The following is a 24,202-nucleotide window of genomic DNA, read 5'->3' as shown; positions in this document are numbered from 1 at the left end:
TTTACAAAAAGGGATATATCAATCAGGTAAATAAGTTCCTATATTATTATTTCATATCGAATGAAAAAGTGGTGGCGCCATACGGAAAGTTATCCCTGAACGATTTCCAAGTTGACCAGAGTCAGCAGACAACCGGTGAACCCTAGCCCTGGTAGGACGTCAGTCAGTGCCACTGCAACGGAGGAGTCCAACCTGGGCTAGGTGAACCCTTTACCTTCCAAGGATGTTGCTGAGCTGGCCGCCGAACAAAGCTCCGAAAGCTCCCCCTACGCAGTAGAGCGAGATGGTGAAGGAAGACAGCCATAGTAAAGATGTATCGTTCAAATATTCTCCTCGTCTATCATAGTTTGACTGATTGAAGAAGTTGTTGATGTACTGCCAACAAGAAATCAAGAATGGGGTAAGCAACTTATGAAATGTATTCGTGTAATGCTTATTGAAATGTCAGATGGAAGCTGAGTTGATGGAGTACAAAACATTTGTGGTAGGGCTCCAAAGTTTCACATTTCCATTCATTTATGGGATGTTGAGGCCTAACCTTTTGGACAATATATACTATTATTTAGTCCTAATGAGTGAAAATAGTCGCGACGGATTAGTTTTTTTTATTTGAACAAAAAAATAACTAAGTGTTTGCACACAGCTCGGTTTTGAAGGCGCCATTTTGTTCTTCTTGTACCCTCCCCCATGGGCACGACCACGTGAAAAAACAAAAAAACAGAATGTCATTGAAAAACGCCCCCATTCAACAACACAACAGTGTTGACTTTAATCGCTCTGCCCATCAACACAAAAGCAGTGTCGAGACTTAAGCTGTGAGTTCGTGCTAATAATATACGTGTATTATTCGTTCTATAACACTGTTACGTAACTTTGCAAATACCTCTATATGCAAAACTGACGAGGTGTATACTAAACCTACGGGTGGATTGTATTCACATGCAAGCTTAACGGTGAACCGTTAAATAATCTATATCAGATAAACAATTATTGTAAACATTGCAGATAGGGCCTACCTACTACAGCTCCATAATAAACCATTATGGAGGATTGAGCTACCATGCTTGGGTTATTCATTGAGGTAGGAATTCTACCTCAACGGTATGCTTCATGTTACTTTTGATACCTCCTTGTTAGTTGTTGCTTTTTTGTTGTTAATGGCCTCCTTGGTTTATAAAACGTAATAACTCATTGCTTTCTATGGATACAATTAGGAAGGCCCTGAAATAAAAATCGGGCAAAAGTAGTTCTCAGTTCCCGGATTTCGGTGAATGGTTTTATCTTCACGGTAGGATGATACTTGTGGTATTATGCCAAAATGCATTGTTTTGACACTCATTTCAGTATAAAAAAAAATTCAAAATAGTTTCCTGCATGACTTCAAGAACTTTACGCTCAATTCCCCGCGTAAAGAGAATGGTAGTTAAATGTAGCTGAGGTTCAGTATAATTGATGATGTACTAATGGTGTGATACCTCCATTGTTTTATGGCGCATGATACGAACTGTAATCACTGTCTAATTAGAAACAAAACATTGCACCGAGCATGGAGCAATACCATGCACTGAGGTTGATGAACTAATTCTGGAAATAGAGTTTTGATGTGTTTTTTAAACACTCGTGTTGATGAACTTACAGAGTAGTCTCGTCATTAATGTTGTATTTTCCCCGTAGTCTTTCGTACATTCATTGATGGAATCAGTCAGTCGATAGAATTACTCAGCTTTGTGCCTTTTGGGGGTTTGAACATCATGACCAAACATTGATTTTTCGCTCCCGGTATAAAAAAAACCCACATCAATAATTAATGGCGACCTAACAAACTAAACCATCGCGTCCTTTCAAACTGTTGTTTGTGTTCATTCACAAAAAAAGTTTGTTACACAATGGAGGGAGGGAGAACCCATGCCCCGACCCAAGTCAGTTCCCCTAAGTAGATCCATACAAGTATTAATAAAAAATATGAATGACTTGATACATTAATAAGTCCCAAATAATGTCTCTGCCCCCGCTTGACAATGTCTGGTTACGCCTTACGCCACATGATACACACCCAGTTTAAATCTTAAACACATACGATTTTATTCATGTTGGTATTATAAGGATGGTGTAAACATGGTGTAAGCATGGTGTAAGAAAGGGTATACTTAAGCACGGAGAAGGGTTGTGTTTCTTTCCACCATGGTGTAATCATGGTGTATTGGAGTATACGTCGAGCATGGAAATGCAGATGAGGGAGTGTTTATTACGGGGGTACAATGCGCTCCCAAACCATAGAGTAGACTTGTTTATAGAGGGTAAACAACGTGTTATCACAACCGTATATATCCATTTAATATCTTTCCACCTCATAAAACTGAAATAATACACGTTTAGGTGTACCTATTATAGGCGTGAAAATCATTCAAAAGAGGTTCAAAAATGGATGAAACAATTTACTCAAGAACAAAAAGGGTGAACTTACAGTAAATGGTGCAGCCATAACCCCAGTGCCATATCCGTACTGCAGCGAAGACCCGAAGGTTACGGAAAACGTGGACAGGATTAACCATAATGTTGGCTTCTTCTGTAAATTAGAATGTCCAGTTGAAGTATATTTAACTTGACCCATTGTGAAAAAAGGAAAACTAAACCGATTTAAGACTTGAGACTTGAATATTTCAGTTCTGGCCTAGACGTGTCCAGCCACCACACGACGAATGTTCAGTAACGGTCAGTAACGGTCAGTTCTAGCTAGCGCTGGTCTTTTTGTACACATCACACGAGGTAGGCTAAAGATGTTACATAACACACTACCAGTATTGTCTCTGCTGAAGGGAGGGAAGGGGGAGTAAGGGATGACCGCTCTTTGCGCATGCGCTTAGCCATGATGGGGGGGGGGATTGAACTGCCCGTCCCTGGACCAACTTTCTGAATGGGCAAAGTCCAATGCGTGTCACTATTATCATTCCGGTCGTAATTTTCTCAAGGCCCCCTTCCCAGCCGAAGTATAACGCTATAGACTTGTGGACAAGTCGTTAACTATCTATCGCGGTGATAGATAAGGCTTTCTCGTAACTATCTCGCGAGACTGCGGCTCTACGCAAGACTACTACTCCAATTCCACGACCACGGTACCCTCTTACCTTCTCCCAGTTCAAGGGGCAATAGAAGTATATCTTTGTTTTGTATGGATTATGGACCTATATTAGCTCCAGCTTGTTGTGGGATCGAGATAAACATTGAGATTTAGCACAACGGCTTCGAGGTACCAACAATGTATCCTGGTGATTCTATACTCCGTAAAACAACACCACAAAACTTATACTTTCATCTCAAACAAATGTCCACATTTGAAGTTGAAGCTACACCTTTTGCTGTGAGGCTTATGGTATGGTTTTTTGATACCGTGCAATAATGATTGCAAATTGTATCGCAGTTGAGATAAATATGGATCATATTTGGATAAAATTATACCTGTCCATATTTTACTCATCTCGTTTACTTGTTGTAAACATGTCAATAAAGGAAGTGACGTTAGCCATACTGAGGGAATGATGCCAGTTTAACAATCGCCAAGTTAAACTGTTGCTGACATAAAATGAGCGTTTTCAAACAGAAAACGCCACTGCTTTTGCATACAACTCTGAATTACGGGGAACCAGGTATCATCAATGCACATCACACAATATTTTGGCTGGTATACATTTTCCGTTTAGCAAAAATTTGCTGGGGATAAAACAAGGTTATTTGATCCTTACTTGGCGACTTGATTTTAAACGTATCGCTGAATACTTTGTTTAAAACAAAATCAAACAATGTTAATGTTACAATAATGTCATTTAATATTGGTCTGTTTCCTCATGAAGCATCAGGATATCAACCTGATAGTAATTAAGTTGACTTTTTCGGAAATCCTTCTGAGGTGCTACTTTTTAAAACTGCTTTATTGTATGTTTTTATCAATATACTTTTATATTTCCATACGTGAAATTAATGATTTAATAAATGAGAAAGAAACATAAATGATATGTAGAAGCAGAAACTGGTGTCACTCACACATTCTCAAAGACTGAAATGTTTCCCCCCCCTTTTTTTTTTACAAACGTTGCAATGATCATTCTCGACAATATGTGGGTCGCAGCTATTAATTTAACAAAAAGGTACAAAAATACAAACAAAACCAGAACGCGCAAGACTTGAATGTTTCAATAAACGAAGCCACTCTTACCGCCTTATTTTCTGCCAATGGCTCCGTGATCTTTAACTTCTCACCCATTGCTGACTCGATTTTTAAGAATGTTCAATTAAAGAGAAATTTGATCCTTTCTGCTCCTCTGTCGTTGCCAGAATCAGTAGAACTCTTTGTAAAAATGCAACAAGATGACTGCTACAAAGCTCTGATTGGACTATGAACCGATCGGTACCATTCACCGTTATGTCGACTACAGTAACAAAAATGAGATATAGATAAGTTATTGAAATTATCATTTGATATAAATAATTAACAGAGTCCTCTTTAATCCAGATTATGTGTTCACACGATGGGGGAAACTTGTTAAAGATACACCGCTGATTTCATAACGATGTCAACTTGATTTCAATGGTGTTGTCATTCGTAGTCATCATTGGTATCTTCATTTTGGAGAAATTGACAACTTATCGATTCATGTTTGTTAGTCTTAGAAAAATATGAAGCCATCATACTCCCTGTATACCCCCCCCCCCCCCCCCCCCTTCATTGTATTATCACACGGGCTGTTCGTCTATATAGAGTCTTGCTTGTCATTGGTTGGTAATTCAGATTCAATAACTTCATTGGTTGATTTCATTGGTCCTTTAAAAAAAAAAATCACAAACAGTGTTTGCTTTACTTAAACTCTCCAAACACTCACGGAAACTGGTTGGACCAAAATATCTGCCCGAATCAACCTAAAATCAGAGGTTGTTTTCCTTGCATTTAGCCTACCATCTACTTCATATATCTTTCACTTTAAAACACAACCATTTTAACATTTCGATTATCAATGAAGTTTTTCACGAAGGGTAGTCCTTGCGTTGGCTTTTGGGAGCATGTTCTTGCTTATCTTCTTAATTTATTGACATAGTTGATTATAGAACTGTCCTTAAATAATATCAAACGCTTAGTAGTTAAACACTAAAAATAACCAGACCCATCATAAAATGTAGACATGGAGCATTATCTACTCACCCAGACCTTAAATTTTTAAAGTGACTGGTCAAGAGTTGAAAAAACGTTGAAGGTCGGGAAATGGAAGATACTGGATTATGATGAAAATGAAATTTGTTAAAAATCTTTTGAACATTTTCCCTGGGAAACATTTTTGTCAGAAACGATTGATATCCCTTTGATCCATAGCCTAGACTCAATTTCTTATTTTTATTTTCCATAATCATCAAAATAAACACATTTCTTAAACTTAAAAGCATAAACTATTTGTTGGTATTTTCTCAGAATTTATAACAATGTTATACTTTCAGAATGTTTCAAAGAAAGACACTGAGTTCTGGAAAACTTTGGTTTGGACGCTTTCGAATTTTAATTTCAAATAATGTATTCTTTACGTAGAAAACTGCATAACCGGCCGGTTTATTAGGTTTTTTTTCGAGGTTTGTGATTTGCCCTTGCTCAGAATGTATTCACAAACCGCTGTGATCTCGATGGAATATAGTGATATATCAAATAATGTAATCTCTTGACGTTTCGTCTGGCATTCTATGCTGTCTTCATCTTGGATTACGTAAACGTATAAATCGAAACGTTGGGGGATAAGGCACCGGCACCGGCTCTAGCCACACCCGTTCCTTTTAGAAATACATTAGTGCCATATCCTCAACGATAAGCACTCACCCCTACCTCACCCGACGCACGTAAGCGAAATAACTATAACAACGACTTTGGAAACCTTTTATAATTTGTGTTCTTTTTTTTATAGAACCAAACCGTGTATTTTGTTTTGTTATCATTTCTTTTTGCTACTTCAACAAATAAATAAACAATCTGTACTTTGAACTCGTAATCGGAAGCCACCTAGCAATGGCAACCTGACTTTTGTTTAGAATAATAATAATATGGTTACTGTAGAGTGTGTGCTCGAGCTGGTTTCTAATTGACAGCAAGCGACAATAGCATACCTGACAAAGTCAATGTAGTTTATGGTAGGGAGAGGAGGGAAGTTTAGAGTGAGATGTGATTTGTAGTTGGGCTGGGTTTGTTAACACCACACCTTTGGTTCCCCCCCCCCATTAAATACCCCTGTGCATGGATTCCGAGTCAGTTGAGTGACTCACAAACGGTCTTATGATTAAAAACGTTTAATTCTGAGATAACCTTGATTTTTGAAGACAATTGTAAAAGCCAAAAGTCCGATTGGACCTAAATCATCCAAGAAAAACTAACTCAATACAATCCATGGTGGAGCCAGTTGATATCCAACTCTTTAATAAGATCAACACGCACATGCTTTATTAGTTTTTAGTCTTAAAGAGATGACGGACAACTTTATCGGGAACTTTTTATCATAAGTAATCGATAATTTTGTTTACGATCATCCCAGTATAGGCATATACTTAATTTGACACTAGCGGTTTATGGTTTTATAATCAGTCCTCTTTTATCCAAAGATAAATGCTTACGAAAGAAGCGCCATTTAAAAAAAGACATACCCATTTGAAGGTCATTGTTGAATTTGTGGAACTGGTTGGTATTAAAACGGCGCACAATATTATAGGCTAATATTGGAGAGTAACATCTGTTCTGTTGGTTGTGGTTCTGAGAAAATCAAAGTGTTTTCATTGATTATAAATACACTAATGTGGCGTTCGGCCTTGGAATAAATACAAAAAATAACTGAGATTTGTATCATCACTCTTGATGTAAGCCTTAAGATATGGCGGACACAATACTACGACACTATTAAGTTTGGGTAAAATAGTTTGCATACACCCAAATCAAACGGTTACTGTCCACTATGCCTCAAAAAGGCAAACGAGAGGTTGTATTAAATTACGGAAAGCAACAGTGTTAAATAATGAACTATTATTCGCCAAGTATCGACAGCGTCTATAGCAAAGTTGATCAAATAATTTGAAGTGATTCGTTTTAGTAACAGAGTTGCCCTCCAAGATTGGCTGAGTTGAGATTCTGCATCTCTAAGCACTTTGCGTAAACCAACAAGCTATAGCTACCTGCAGCGGTAGCCTAGTTGGTAGACACTCCCTACAAATATTATTCTCTCCATAATACCATGTGATGGATTCTTACAAACGATATGCATCTTCTAAGGGTGCAGTTACGTAAGATATTCATGTGGTGCCCATTGTCTGGATGCACCATCCCCTGCCCCACCCAACTCATTCAGGTGCAATGGACCATAAGGAATTGAATCAATAATGTTAAAGTAAACAGCGCCCTCACTTTAATTATCTTGTATTTTATTAGGGGGGGGGGGAGGTGTATGAGATGGGGCGGGGGTTTCGTTTCAAACCATTGTTGTGTGCATTTTGATCTTATTGGGATGTGGCGCTAGAGGGGCGCGGTTTGTTGGATGGGCTTGCTTGTTGTAGAACTTTCTAGAATTTATAGAAATATTTAAATTCCAATGAATGTGTCAAATGGAACCTAGGGTCATATTGTCATATTGTTCACATTGCCCTGGACGACGTTGGAAACTACATAACAGAGGGAGAGTCCAACAAGGGTGGGCAGAAATGGCGCCACCATGTGATTCATTGAGCACTTAGGTGCATTCAAGGATTTATGGAAATCTCAGGTATTCTAAAAGGATTTTCTTCGCCGGTGGGGGGGGGGGGGGGGGGGTAAAGAGGGGTAGAGAGGGGGGCAGAGTTTGTTTATTGATAGGACCCCACCCCCTTTGTGCATTTCTTGTGGCACTTAAAAAGCCACGGGAGGTTGGGATGATGGGACTAACTTAAAGTTTTGGCCACTCAAGATATTTCTATTATTAACCCCATGGTGAAAATTACTGCATGGCGATTTCAAGCCATTTATCGTACGCGCTAAAAAAAATGCGTATTTTTCACGCTGCGTTATCGAACGTACCTATAAAGACGCTAGCGGAAAAACCTGCAGAACGAACTGCGCTTAGCCAAGCGAGACGGCGATCGCGTTACGCCGAAACGGTCCATCGCCTGCCGCATTCTTGCGGTGATTGTATTCATTCAAATGGACCGCGACTTTAAATGCTGATCCGTGTGCTTTTTTAAATACCTATGCAGGCAGTACAGCTGTGGCTGCGGCATTCATTGGATCTGGACTGTATGGCGGAATTGTTGACTTCGCTGTCTTATCGTACACTCCGGGCTCTAAGCTTATCGATCGTGTGGCGATACGAGCAGCAATAGGCCATAGGGTCATGCTACCACTGTTTCCACACTAATGCTACCACACCAACACGCCGCGTGTGCACTCGGAGCCTGGATGGCGACGTGACGATTTGCCATTGCTGTGTTGACTCAACGGGACGAAGTTGTGAAACAAGCGACTGTTCTCGGTAGCAGCAGCTTCAGCGACCTCTGAAAATTCAATCGCCGCATATTCATGACCTTGGAGCTAGTACAGGCCTCGACAAGACATTTTACGAGCAAAGAGAACGGGTCGTACGATTCTACGAAAGTCTGTGCTGAATACTGTGTATTCCGTACGGGTCGGTACACTTGAGAACGCGGCCCAACTGTGCTGCTATCTACTGTTGTTTGAAAGCCAACCTTGTAGTTGATAAAAAGGTATGTCTCTTCTGTGGACTTCATATGGACATTGATAGTTAGTTCATCTTCTGGTCTAATAACTTGGCTTTGCCAATAACTTAGAACCAATCCTGTATTAATTAGTCTTTATTTTGTTGTCAAACACAACCACACAAAATTAACCGTGTACAGCCATTTTACTACGTTATTGTCACCATGCATGGCCAGCCGTTGCCACCACCCTCGGCCACCCTCGGCCACCCTGGCCTGTCGTCATTGACCGACCGGGGAAATTAGCCAGAACCCCTGGGTGTATTTCCGTGGCTAGTCGCCGGTAGCCCATGGGTTTACTTTTTGTATAGGATCGCTGTACATTGGTGCATTCCATTGGACACTAATTTCTTTCTTTACAACGGGTATAGGCCTGCAACCGGCTGCACATTCCACCAACCCCTGTAACAACCAACCATTGGTTCATTCATGCATGGTTCATTTCAGCTTGCATTATCTCCACAGGAATTTACTACAATTACAGCAAATGTATTATTCACAACATACTTTTGTTTGAAGGCGATTTGTGAGGACATGCAAGAATCTACAATTGCTTTCAAGTAAACTTCTATGTCACTTCTCCTCTCATGTCACCAGTCCAATTACCTTCCTTGCTCTTTGGTCCAATTCATAACTCCTTATGACTGCTGCTTGTTTCAGCTCCAAGCCATGGATGACTGTATTCTATCGATACTTTTGATAACTTTGCTGTGCTATAAACCGCGGATAGGAATTAAATTTAATTGATTTTTGTATTACAAAAGTGAGTTTACACCTATTTCACCTGTTGCTTACCGACAATCACTCACCCAATTTAAATTGGTAGCAACACCCACAATCAGCTTGACGCCCATAATATGTATTTCACCAAACATACAACTTCCGAATCTACACCCATTTCAGTCACCATCTCGACACAATATTTCATACCCGTTGTACCTAGATCCCATGCCCATCAACTGAATCTACACCCATTTCAGCGAATATCCCAACACCTGATAATTTACACCCATTCCACCTTATATCATATCTCAGATTGGTAAAGATCATACCCGAAGTGTATTCGACTCATGTTATTTCCGGCTAAAAATCAAAGATAAAATAAATGATGTATTAATAGATAAACAAAATCCGGTTGTTTAACTTCACGTTGCAAAGCATTAGAACAAGACAAAAAAATAAGCCAATAAAGAGTGATTTGTGAAAAATTAAGGGGTTCAGAAATATTGTACTTTGTGCTTTGTGATCTTGGGTTTTCTTCAGAGTCATGAATGTTCGTTTTAACAAATCCCAGCCAATCACGTTCCTATAACATCAACCTTCCCCAATACGTTGAGGTTTGATTATTTAATGTTAACTTGATGTATTAAATGAGGCCGGAAAGTTGGGGCTAACTTAGCGTCGAGACGGGGCCGGGGTTGCAGAGGGGCGGCGGATGCACGGGGTCCGGCACTGGCAGGACCTGATAACATGAGCTTTGCGAGACGGTTCAATGATGTAGGCCTTCCTCGAATCTGTCTGCACTTTGTTGGGTGAGGGGTGAAATGGGGAGCGGCGAATCACCCCTGTCGATTGTTTCGACTAGATAGCGGTGGGGTATTACGTAGGCTGCTCTCTTTAGAATCAGTTCTATTTGTAAGATATTTGGAGGGGCTATATCATTTTGTTTTACTATGGGCATGATGACGTATTACATACGTCAGCGTTCTCATGTTCCTTGTGTGCAAAAAAGATGAAAAAAATACCTCATATCATTTTCTAGTCGACTCGATTTCAAATGTGGGGTTGTTTTAAAATTCTCATTAATTAGAACATGTACATTGACTTATGTACAATTTCACGTATGAGCCTATTATTTGAATTCCATCTTGCACAAAAAACATTCCCGCCAGTGTAGAACATTGTCTTACAGAATGATCTTTTGATAGGACATTCTGGGACAATTAGTTTGTGCTTGAAGGACATTCTGCGCCACTCTGTGATTGGGACATTCTATAAGGATATTCTGTGTCATTCTGTGCCATTCTGTATTTACGTCATTCTGTGATTATGACACTATGTGCCATTCTTTGATTAGAATACTTTGTGTCACTCTGTGATTCGGAGATTCTGTGTCATTCTGTGATTAGGGCATTCTGCGTCATTCTGTGATTAGGGCATTGTGTCATTCTGTGATTATGACACTCTGTGTCATTCTGTGATTAGAACATTCTGCGTCATTCTATGATTAGGACATTCGATACCAAAGAAGCAGTCGTGCATATGGGTCGGCCCAATGTCCTAGCCTAGTCACCTTAGCACTATTTCATAGAGCTGCTTGTGTAGACAATTTTGCTAAAACATTTGTGGTGCCGGCTGCCATTTTGTAAGAAGATGGGCCTTCGTCTTGAGTTGGTGGACTTGCAAAGGGGAACGCTGGTTTGATTGGATATCTAGTTAGTGGCACTTTCGACAATTAGTGGCACATCCGGGAGTGTCACTTAGTGGGATGACAGTCCACTGTATGAAACAAAACTGAGCAGGCATTTTGGTCAAAGATAGTTTCTCGTAGCTTGAAAAGTGGCTCCTGGTGTTTGTATACAGTCGACTTAAATATATACCAATCTAAATTGGAAATCATCTGATGTCACCCAAGTGTATTAAGAGTCTCTCATTTGGTTTATTGTAAAGAAAAGAGGTGGGGAAGTTGCCATAAATTATCAATTATAAATTATAAACAACCAAGATCATGCAAATTAAATTACTCATAATATTTGACATGACCTGTCCAAAGTGACCTACATCACGGGACAGATAAAAAGGAGCCACAAAGATCGGAACTAAACGTCATGACCAATGATGGATATAACTTGTAAAATGGGCTGTATTACTCAAATGTTCCGACGTAGCGTTGCACAACACCAATTGGTGAGAGCAAGCAACCTCTCATGATAATGAGATAACGGAATAGCTGCAGTATTCAAAAGGTATTTACTTAATTATTTATTTACTTATTTATTTATTTATTTTTTTTTATTTGGGGGGGGGGGCGAGTGCTGCGACACAGTTATTATCTGACACCTGACACATTATTATAATTTGAAGCACAAGTTGAACTGCTTTAGTCGATCAAGTTTACAAAAGTTGAACTTTCAGCTTTCGATTATTTAATTTTCTAATCGGTAGTTGCACCTTTAACGGTCTGACCAAAATTGCACAAACAGGACAGCTTGTCCATAAAAAGGATGCTATTGGGGGAGGGGATGGGAGGGGATAGGAAGGAATTGAAAAGAGTACGTGTCTTGTCCTCCACTATTGGCCTCATTTAGTGCAGTATTTACCCTTTGGGAAACCATAACATCAGCTTAGGTTATACTCCGTGTGTAGTAATTCAAAACCCCGACTGAAACCACATGCAACTTACTACGGAGTCTCTCATGATTGCACGCACCACGCGCCATTTTGGGAGTCAATAGGAACACGCGGGGACATTGACTCACAAAATGGCGCATCAAAAGTTATCGTGATGATGACGTCACTTTTGAAGTGGGTCGTTAGGCCATAGCCAGTGGTGGTCCATGTTGAAGTCTTCGTGCGGCCATTTTGCTTCTCCCGTTCTCGTTAGTGTGGACACATCGAGTCTCGATTCGGCATCTTGCATTTTTATTGCAAAGAGGACTACGTCATAATGGCGGCAGTTTATAATTGCTTCACTTGTTGTAATAAACTAAAACTGATTTTAGTTTTTATCTCGCTGTACCAGAATACAGTAAATCTATTTATATCCTCGGCATTCTAAATTCCAAGTCCTACGTTGGAGTTAAAACTAATAGACTATTAATTAACTTAAACCCAAGAGGTAGTTAAGAGCTGGCTAGATTCTAGTCAGGCACGCTTGTCTTTTCTGAGAGTCTTTAGCAGACGACTGTCATTTGAGACGCTGAGTGGTGCAAAAAGCAAGACCTCTTTTGACGCTTGTGACCAAAGCTGACTTCCTCGTACTCTATTTTCATTAGCAATGTCTATTTAGATCATGAATAGTCCTTGTACGTCACACGTCGTCTCCAGTTGATACCCAGTCATGAAACAGTCATCTGATTACACTCACAGCTATCCCATATAGCGGTTGTTTCATGTTTAAAGGTAATAGTTGACACAACAAAATATAGCTTCCAGTAAAGTCTGTAAGTAAAGCTATAAGACATATTAAAGTCAATGGCTGTACTTCGTAAAGTTCTCCACCCCGCCCCATGCACCCACAACATTATTTGTTGGCTTATTGTCGGGGAAAAATAACATTCTCGCTGATCTATAGGTCTGTCTCAACTGGTGTGGGAAATTTCGGTTCTTAAACTGAGGAAAAATACTTAACGAGCGACTGAGTGAATCCGAGGCCCGGAGACGACGGTAACACGCAGCGTTCGTCCGTGATGCTATGACGATCGGAGGTTAAATCACCCCAGGCTCTGCGGCGTTCAGACACCCATGAACTCAAGCCGTCACTTCGCGTTGATGAACGGCCGCGGGCAGTAGGATAGGTAGCGGCTCCGTTGCCGCTCTATATGGCTCTATGGTGGCCGCAGAGCGACGTGGACTAACGGGGAGGGGGTGGGGGCTAACTCGGGTTCACTGTTCGCTCGGGCGTATACTACGACACGAAATAATGGTGCACGACAATTATGACCAGATACATACATTTTTGTACAGAGTATCACAACTGCGTATAACATTCTGCTTTACCATCGTATTGCCGTTCCAGATCAAATGAATTAGTGACGTCTCTGCAAAGCATGCCATATTGGTTTCAGTAGGTTCGACTCCTCCATTCGCCATCGTGATTAATTTTTGTGTTTAGCATAAACAATGGGAAAGAGAAAACAATGTTTACGGAAGTAATGTTTCTACTACCACAGAACCCCATTTATGGAGCTTGTATATGGTCTCCTGAAGCGCTAGAGTATATGGGCCTTAAGCGCAAAATTCCGCGGTGAGCAGAGCCATGAATTCGGGACCCGTTGGTTGATGTTGATGGATGCAGTACTTTCATTGGCGGTGGGCGTATTATAGCACGTCCAATGGAACCACCAGCATCCGTTTTATTATGGAGTTATAGCTCCACGTTACGGTTGTATCGTTATGTCCTGCTCAACTTCAATTAAGTGTGGATAGGTATACAATCCGCCCGTCATTCTGATTGGTCTGATTTGACATGGAAAACTATATTTGGAGTTTGTGAAAAATTTGACTTTGTTTTCACCTGGGCGCAATTTGGGCGATCTTGCCAGTAACAGTCATGTGCAGTTAGTATGATGCGATGACGTATTTGCTTCAGGCATGTTCAAAATAATGTGATGCAAATGCTCAGTTTGTGGATTCCTCATGTTTACGACTGATTCACTGCAGTATGTAATTTCATATTTGATAACAAAATTCCATTGACACAAATGTTTACGTCTTGTTCTGAGACCTCGTACATTGTAACAAGTAATACATATTACCACGCGTCAAAACATACATCAAAATCCCCCAAATGAATTCATTGAAACAATTCTGAGTTTAGAACTAATAAATGTTGTCGAATTATTCGATTTCATTTTGATTCTCCATGGATTGTCAGTTTGTGCTGTTTGCCACGATGGGCGGTGAAATAAACACTTTAGGCTGTTTCCAAATGAACCCAGAAAATTTAGTAAAGTTTGTCAATGAGTTGACTAATAATGATAAACCATTCGACTACTTTGTGTTTAACATGGTTTGGGTTTACCAAAGGTACAAGATGCATTGACTGTGACGTCATCGTGAAACGGCTGAATGTCTATCTGGGGTTAGGATAACGTGGATGTGATGCATGGGGGCGTATGTCCATGACGTCATTGTGGTGGGAGCATTGAGATCAATGTGGTGGAAGCGTTCTAACAGTCACATTAAGAACGTAAATTTGATTGGTGGCGTGGTGTCTGGAAGTTTGCAACTGACAACGAAGATGAAGAATTTTAATTTGTAATCGCCACGTTTATATAAGATTCCAAACCAAACGAATCATTATCAGTTATATCAAGTTTACCAGATATGGTTTGATTTGGAATCTTTTGATACGGTTCAACGAGTCAAAGTCTTGCATTTTTGCAATGTAGCAAATTTGTATGGTCGTCATCTTTGGATTTATAGCTCTTTACACCACAGAAATGAGTATTTACCTCAGATAAAAGTTGATTTTTACTTGAAAGTTCCGTTCTATCCCCTCTTTGAGTAAGACAGGTTGTTGTCAAGTTGCTAAGTGAATTTCCTGATGAAAGTGGATGTTTTCTCTGTCAGCTACGTCGCCATATTGGAATATTGTGAAATCAGTTACTTTGAGAAGTGAAACCAAAACATTGTTCGGAACCAACCACCAGAGTCTGCTCAGGTTGAATTTCATTGCTGTTTGGTTTACAGTTTGGCACCGCAACTATCCGTATACATGTACTTGTATTGTGAAAATTTAAAATCACCATGGATGGTACATAGTCAGAGTCTGACACCCTGAATACCAAATTGACGATATGAATTCAAGCACAATGGTCGCCGATGAGGTGTGATCGATGTGGGAGGGGCTGGAGTTGGGTTCGGTGGGGGTGGGGTTTGTTGGATTTGTTGTTGTTGTTGTTGACCATCTTGGTATGCTCCATGGTGTTAATGTTTGGCCTTGGATTGTTCATATTGGGGGAAAACATGACACTTTGTTTGTTTGGCGTTTGTAGTTTTGTTTATTGACTGTTTATTGTATTTTACAAGTGATTTTAATTCTAATCATAAGGTAGTGGGTTGGTCCTTTCTTTAGCGTACGTTGTGTCCATTCCAGTGACGTAAGCCTGTTTCAACAGGTGGTTTAGGATGGTTAGAATGGGCAGTAAAATCGCACTTTCCGTGGACACGACGTCGCATTAAATGGCCGTCGTGTCACCATACGACTGTACACTCAGAAATAGTGCTCAGTCAAACAGGTCTATGTAGCCACAGCCTAACCTAGCCTGCCAGGCATCCTTTCCGGGATGGATTTCCGCACTGTTTTTTTCTTGTTCATTCCTGCCGGGCCAGTTCCGTCTGCTGGCAGCTGATATACGGAGGGACGGCGCGAGGCTCATCGCTTAGTTTATAGCAACTTCCTGTGTCTGTTTTTACCGTGACCTCGTAGTGTATAGTGTGTAGTTTTTGGTTAGCTTGGGTTGTTGTGCGTGCGGCACTCTAGCTAGCTCGGGGCGTGCGTGACTATGCAGCAAATCCCGGGGTAGTCGCGGCTCGCAGTCGCGGGCGACAAGGACTTACAATAACCGCCTCGACATTATTATTTTACTCTGAGTCAAACGCAACAAATCTGAATTGTCTCTTCTCTCTCTAGTCTACTTTACCCGGATAAAGGGGCTGTTCTGTTTGTAGTAGGAGGTTTAACAGTGTGATTTGTACTGTATCGTAACGTCGTCAACGTTTTGAAACAACTTAACCCTGTTCAGCTTGGCGAGGGAATCACGCTAGAGTTTCGGTAAGTCGATGCTATTGTTTTAGCATGATATCCGGCTTTGTATTGTGCATGGTTATTCTTTTGTTAGTTTGATCATGGAGGTAGAATTGTTTGATCATGTTTGATCATTGTCAGAAGTGTGTAGGCAGACACAGAGAGAGGTTTGTGGAAGCTGTGTGACCACATGGCATTCGTAATGCATTGTCATGTGACTAACCATGAATATGTAATTATATTACAGGAACTTATTCTGTGTAATTGTGAGCTTTGTTTTTGAACTTTATGCGTCACGTCGCACTGGGGCCATTCGCTGATGCGTTGAGTTATTCTAGGACCTGTGATATTTTCCTTTTGTCTCAATGTTTTTTTTGTAGACAAAACATAAATGGCGGTGTTTTTAAACGATTGTATTTTGACGGTGTTTTCTTAGTGGTTTTTGGTTGTTGCCTACCTGGAGGCTTCTGTTTGTGCGTCCAGTTTTAGACAATTATTTCAGACGGACGTATGTTTCTGCAAACTCAAAAATACATTTTTAGAAAGAAAGCTTTAAAAATTAAACATTTAGAAATCATGGTTTTTACGAGCAATATGTCACTTCAGGGCCCCACGGGATGGTTGAATTATGCGAAGCAGAGACTTCGCCAAACTGCTCATCTACTTTACACTTTCTGTAAGCTGATACCATTTAGATCATTTCTACATCCATGTTTAGTTGTGTTTGAGGCGATCACCAGAAGTCAATAATTGGAGTTGTTTGTTGACGGTTGTATCAGTTTGACCACGTGGTGTAGAAGGTTTAAACTTAAAGTTATCAGAAACGGCGATCTTAGAATAAACAAGAGGGAAACGGCAAACTCTTTATACATCACACAATTATACTTTGAATTTATGTAAAAATATGTAATTATTTAGTTTTTATATATTATATATGGCCCCACATGACTCAAAATATCAGAATGTTAAGGTAACAATACTTTCTCGAAACATATATCTATCATTACTTGGTTTGTTTTCAAACATAATTTGTTTACTTAGTGAGTTTCCGTCACTCGCTCTGATGGTGTTATTTATACATAAAAAAAAGCAACAGTCCAAATAGTCTGGTCACATCCTTGCTCTATGGTCACATCATCAGCCTGCATTGTTGTTACGCAATTAAACCTCTGTGAGAAGGGATTAAGACATGATGAAGGACTCAGAACTGTTCGTAATAAACGCTCACCTTTAAGCATTTTTAGTTATTCAGAAATGATTTGAGAAAGGAAGTGTTTTAATTTGTACAGATCGTTACATGAGCACGTCAAGATCCAATCGATTACCGAAGCCTTGACGATCAGTCTTATCCGGTTCGACGTCAGCTTAATTTTTTTTTACTTCTGATAATTATTTAAAGCTGTGAATTAAATAATTAATCAAAATAGTTCGTCTTCTATACATTATCAATAATTATGAAATTACATCTTTGTATAAATGCCTCAAGGCCTTTTTAAAACAAGTTTTGAAGGTTTTTTGGAGGCGACCAAGTGAGCAACTGCATTGCTTTTGAAAACTTCGGTAGTATTCGGACAATTTAAAAATAGTTTGGAACCTCACCTTACCCCTAGATCTTTTTGTAGATCGATTTGCAAATGTTTGTTTATTTACTGAATTTACCATGGCAACGGTTGCCAGAATATTGCATTGTGAGTAGGACCTTGATGAGCCAAACCTGAAGCCGTATCCGCATGGGCGGCTTCAGCTACAGCTACGGCTGTTGCTAAGGGTGTTGCTATCCTTTACTGAAACGCATGGTGACGCGATTAGTTGTGTTTCAAACCTGAAGCCGTATCCGCATGGGCGGCTTCGGTTACAGCTACGGCTGTTGCTAAGGGTGTTGCTATCCTTTACTGAAACACTGACGCGATCAGTTGTGTTTCAAACCTGAAGCCGTATCCGCATGGGCGGCTTCGGCTACAGCTACGGCTGTTGCTAAAGGGTGTTGCTATCCTTTACTGAAACACTGACGCGATCAGTTGTGTTTCAAACCTGAAGCCGTATCCGCATGGGCGGCTTCGGCTACAGCTACGGCTGTTGCTAAAGGGTGTTGCTATCCTTTACTGAAACACATGGTGACGCCGATTAGTTGTGTTTCAAAAGCCATTTCGGCCACAAGAGAGTCTTAGTAGAAAGTCACCATCTTTGTCAGGTTCCATGTCACCCTTTGCACTAATGGATACGGATCCAGTTTATACCAAAAGGGGTCCGACTATGAATTGAATCCAAACAAGGCGACTATGGACACAAATCGCATCTAACTACAGCCCGTTATTAATGCTTTCCTGCCCAAACAAGGAAGCGACTATGAGAAAAGAAAAACAGGCACAAAAACGGGCCGCTCATGTTGAGTGTTTTCCCTGCCATTGGATGGGAGATGGTGCAATATGATTAATCAGAATTAAGCTAATTCCGTTTTTGTGCAATGCTATCCACGATCTCATAATAAACTTACATTTCTATGAAGTCAAATTGGTACATCAATGAACAAAAACATCAATGAACAAAAACATCAATGAACGAGTATAGGGCTAGCTACGAGTAAACCAGTGTGTACGAAAAGGCATCTAAGCATGATTACATTATATCATAACGATCAGGAAACGAAAAGATCTGCACTCGTTGGCCGTCAAACTAATTTGCCCTAATTATTTATGAATTGAAACGAAAACTGAAATCCCTTGGTGCGAAATTTAACCACTTTCGTTTATTTGTACTCAATATACAGTGATGTTTCTCCGAACGAAATAGGAATCGCACCGTATAAAAACAAACTGAACTGTAGTGATACTCCTCAACCCGTAATGCCATGGGGAAAGTTTATTCCATGTTTGACAGTAACTTGCAGTTTCATTGTGAGGTATCGTCAAGTAACAATGGTACATGGGATAGGCCTGCCTCACCCCCCCCCCCCCCCCCCCCCACCTTCGAGGAGCGGTGGTTGGGCTAACTGGTCCTCAACATTCACCCATAAATAATTAATATCAACTGCAATCCGTTTTAAAAATTCCTTGGAAAAAAAAGCTCAACAAAATGACAAAGTCCCTTCTTTTGCATTGTTTCCTTTTAAAATGTTGCAAGGACATTGTACATGAAATAGCCGTGTGTTGCGTTGCCCTGAGCAGGCTTAAACTTGTATCTAGTCGACTGATCTCTTATTGCCCTTCTGAAACTTATTCTCCAGAAAACTAACTTCCTTCCTCCCTCATTGTTGAGTTAGGGTTATGGCACTAGGATTGGGGGAAAAACATAAATGGGGCAAGTCACCTAAACCAGTCTTGGCGGATGTAAAGCTTGTTCACCCTTGCAGGGTTTAAATACTGAAATAATCCTACCCTAATTAGTTGCATCAGTGCGACTTTCTGTCTTCAATTTTATGAACTAGGGTAGATGTGTGAGGAGAGTTTTAAAACACTGACTGCTGAAATGAGAGAATTTTCATTGTATGTTGAACCTAAAATTTAATAAGACTTGGCACCTAAAACAAATTGATTGACACCATATAGTAGGGCAAGATAGCTCAGTTGATAGAACGCTTGCACGTTAATCCGGAGGTGGTTGGTTCAAATCCTGCTCTAGATAGCTCAGTTGATAAAACGCTTGCACGTTAATCCGGAGGTGGTTGGTTCAAATCCTGCTCTAGATAGCCCAGTTGATAGAACGCTTGCACGTTAATCCTGAGGTGGTTGGTTCAAATCCTGCTCTAGATAGCCCAGTTGATAGAACGCTTGCACGTTAATCCGGAGGTGGTTGGTTCAAATCCTGCTCTAGATAGCCCAGTTGATAGAACGCTTGCACGTTAATCCGGAGGTGGTTGGTTCAAATCCTGCTCTAGATAGCCCAGTTGATAGAACGCTTGCACGTTAATCCGGAGGTGGTTGGTTCAAATCCTGCTCTAGATAGCTCAGTTGATAAAACGCTTGCACGTTAATCCGGAGGTGGTTGGTTCAAATCCTGCTCTAGATAGCCCAGTTAATAGAACGCTTGCACGTTAATCCTGAGGTGGTTGGTTCAAATCCTGCTCTAGATAGCCCAGTTGATAGAACGCTTGCACGTTAATCCGGAGGTGGTTGGTTCAAATCCTGCTCTAGATAGCCCAGTTGATAGAACGCTTGCACGTTAATCCGGAGGTGGTTGGTTCAAATCCTGCTCTAGATAGCCCAGTTGATAGAACGCTTGTACGTTAATCCGGAGGTGGTTGGTTCAAATCCTGCTCTAGTAAATGTTGTCTTTGTTCAATCCCAAATCATAGACTTTCCACCAACGCAAACCTTTAAAAAGGTTTGCGTTGGTGGAAAGACAATGAAGTAAGAATTAATGCGGTAACATAAAGTAGCCTAATATCTGAAAAAGGACTATACACAATTATTTAAATATTGAGCGTCCATTTTGGTATATTTTTTCCAGATAGGTTAAACAAAATATATCTGTTTCCAAATAATATAACAATCAAAGAAGTACTTAGTGACAACCGTTACGGCCCAACGTGAAGACTACTTTCTTATCTCGTGCATCCACTTCTTCTATATTTCTTGGAAAGACCTTTAGAGTTACTTTATAACACGGTATAGGTATGTGGATGTAACAGGTAGTTTGAGAAGATATCATGATATGGGGAAGTGGATGTAGATGCTTCGGCTGGGGTGAGACAAGGAATATCCCATCTGTGGAGTGTGGTAGTTGATTGGGGATGTTACAGGTATTTTGGAAAGATATGGTGGGGGAGTGGACTCGGGCTGATAGTGGGACACCGTAGATCTTATCTAAGGAATTTGCGGTAATTGCTTGAAGCACAGAGAAAGGACTTGAAGCCAACCTACAGCGTGCTATAGACCGGGCTGGAGGGAGCCAACCCACAGCTATAGACCGGGGGTGCCATTGGTTTTAAAGATGTCATTAGACATTCAGGTCCTCATTCTTTAAGAAGGGAAGGATGAAAACGGTGCCTCAGATCTACGACTGAAAGTTGGTAAAAACGAAAACAAAGTATCGAACTAATCTCTCTTGACATTGAAGATGTCATGGGGGGTTCAAGGCCAGTGTGGGGTCGAGGGTTGTGAATCATTATTCTTAGACCTTCCCAGGGGGATACATCAATGTGTTACTGATCGGTCATTGCACTTCATTACGGGACTTATGTTTTCTTGTTAATTATTCTGGATGGAGCACAAACAAAATGTTGTTACTTTTCAACCATCAGCTGTCAAAATGCGGTCAGGCGTCAGAATATCGAGTAGACCATACTCTGGTCTTTTGATGATTCGAAAAAAATGTAGAGAGTTGGCATGCCTGAAAAAGGTTACCACCCACTTACCCACAGATACAAATCGCCAATGAGGAGTTGAGAAACACCGAGTTTCTTTTCAGAATCTAAAGATGGACACCTTTTGCCACGAAAAGAGAAAGTATGTTCTTCAACAGAAAACTCATAAACTCGTTCCTATACAAGATGTATTATGATATGTTTTTGAGATGCAGACAAAGGTACAACCCCCTTGCCTTTAATACGCGCCATGCCCTCTATGAAAATTTCGTTACTTGCATGAGGCAATTTTTTTTTTAAACGAACGTGACTTCCCCAAAATGACTGGAAGTTGACAGGGTCTGCCCATGTTTTTTCAGACTGTACTTTAATGAGTTCTCTACAAATCGCCAAATTTGTTCCAGTCATCAGCGTCTGCTATAGCTAGTCCCCCTTCTTTGAGTACGTGCACGCGATCGAAAACCCGAACGGAATACAAGTTGGTAAGGGCCATGTGCCTTCAGCAAGGGCCACGCAACACGGAAATCAGAAAATTCGTGTAGAAAGTCACTGCTTTGTCTTCCGGGATCTGTCCCATCGCCAAAGCTACGGGAAATGTTTGCCAGGTCCCGGACGGGGTACGCCACGCCACACGCGCCAGCCACTGGCCCAGCCGACCCGCCTGGTGACGGACTGATAAGAGCGTAAGGAAGACGGTTCTAATGATCGGCTTCCGCATCGTGTGTTCATAGGTCACGTGAGACTCATGTGTGACGTCAAGTGCTCTCTCACGATGCGCTCTGTTTCCGCCAGGAGGAAATGAAGATCTCCCCCAACTACCCATAGTAAACTTGTCCAGTCCTCCAATCTCTTTCTTTACTATATATGTCGAGTGTCTGACACTACTTGCTGCGTTTTGGCTAGGCCCCCTACGTTGTAACCTCGTTGTTCTGAAGTTGGGTTGTCCTATAACAATAAAATACCCTTAGCGTAAATATTATGTAAACAGAATATTCGATATTTTGGTAGGTCTTGCTGTTGATGGGCTTTCTTTATGAGTCATATTTGTGGTCTATGAGCGAAACATGAGTAGGCATGTCACAGTAATGACTGAAGACACGTTAAAACACGGCAACCCCTACGAGCGTCCATCTTGATACGAAGATGGACGCAAAATATGACGTCACAAAGTCAAGTCAAATTTTAAAACTAACTCAGCAAAAAGTTATATTCGTGCAATGTTCACTTGTTTTTAGGCTTTGGTTCTATATGTTCCTTTTATTGGAGCATTATTTTACTATTAATGACGTCACTGCAGAGAAAGCGGTAAGATGGCCACCATTGACTTCAATGGGCGGCTATCTTGGTAGGCTACACCAAGTACAGGAGCCAACAACGAAATTCTAATTAACAAGTTCCATGTATTGTCCTGTTGTGTGCCATTACTATTTCCCATTCATTCCCATTTTCTGTTTTCGTCCTATGAATCATTTTGTAAATTAATAACTTTTGTTGCGTCAATAAATAGAGAGATACCAAAGCTAAATTTGGGCTTGGCATTTAGGCCCAGTTTCCGGACGACAGAATGACGTTTTTCGTAAGATGGATACTGGCCCATAGGCACACCATTAATTAGTGTTTGAGGAGATTGGGGGGGGGGGTAAAAACACCCACACGATCGAATTTCGTTTACAGACCTTTGATCGTCACACTAGGAACAAACGTTGAAGCCTATGATGATGACGTCATATAGCAACAGCCTTAGCCGTAGTCGCGCCATTTCGGACATCGTATAATTACTTCGAGCTTCGATTTAACAAACACAGTTGCGAACTTGAACACGACCTGTGACATCAAGCAGTCTCAGAGAATTTCCTCCTTATGAGTGTGTATGTTTTTTGTGTCGAAAGTGGAGAATTGAAAAATACATGTACATACACCAGCCAACAATTACCAAAGACCCGTTTCCACATTTTGCGTGAGCATTATTCCATTAAAATGTAAAAAACGCAAGCACCTGTGAAAGTTGAAGCTCAATCAGTCATCAGAGTTCAAGAAAATAAAAATAAAAATCCATCACTGGTTTCTAACATTTTTTGTCGGACTCTCAAATTGATTTTGAAAGTAATTTGTTTAAAAAGAAATTCAGGTAAGACTATTTATAGGGAAATTTTCCACCATGTTAACCAACCAAGTTATCCCCGTTACGGTTACATGTGCTCATCTATTCATACATATTTATTTTCAGTCTTACCCATCAAACACCCCCCGAAAAACAGCAAACAAAAAAACGAAAAACAAAACAAAAACTATAACGCACGCATAGGTACCTTTAAGTATGTATTATTTCACGGAGATGAGATACCATTTTATTATATGATTTATGATATAATAACACGTGAATGAATTAAATAAATCAATAAAATAGCCTTACTCTCGTTATCAGTCATGAAGCTTTTTACAAAAAGTTACAAAGTAAAAGTTGGATGAACTTGAACAATGTTTTGTTCGGCTAAAACAAAGCACCCGTTATTTTGGGTGGTAACCTTTAGTGGTTAATTATATTTTGTTGTTGTTCTCAGAATGTCATCTGATGATTTGATCCTCACAAAGTGTGAATGTGTTGATGATGCAAGTGAACTGATTTCACTCATAAGTAGAGGGGTCCTTAGGACTGTGAAGTCGGACTCGGT

General features: G+C 40.5%; 1 protein-coding gene across 3 annotated transcripts in view; it reads left to right on the top strand.

The window, feature by feature from the left end:
* Positions 1 to 332: 332 nt before the first annotated feature.
* The window catches only part of LOC117302331, a 33,431-nt gene continuing 9,561 nt past the window's right edge, over positions 333 to 24,202 (top strand). The window contains exon 1 of one of the 3 annotated variants that reach the window (XM_033786231.1): positions 333 to 400. In XM_033786231.1, coding sequence (XP_033642122.1) covers positions 396 to 400 — 5 coding nt within the window. In that variant the 5' untranslated portion in view covers positions 333 to 395. Of the gene's footprint in view, positions 401 to 8,265; positions 8,746 to 15,821; positions 16,256 to 24,202 lie in introns of those variants that run through there. The other 2 variants (XM_033786233.1, XM_033786232.1) reach the window with 2 other exon arrangements.

Source organism: Asterias rubens, chromosome 18 (assembly GCF_902459465.1).
Source record: "Asterias rubens chromosome 18, eAstRub1.3, whole genome shotgun sequence".
In the NCBI taxonomy this organism is placed as follows: Eukaryota; Metazoa; Echinodermata; class Asteroidea; order Forcipulatida; family Asteriidae; genus Asterias; species Asterias rubens.
Note: the sequence above shows the minus strand (reverse complement) of the source record. Positions and strands in the feature narration are given on the sequence as shown.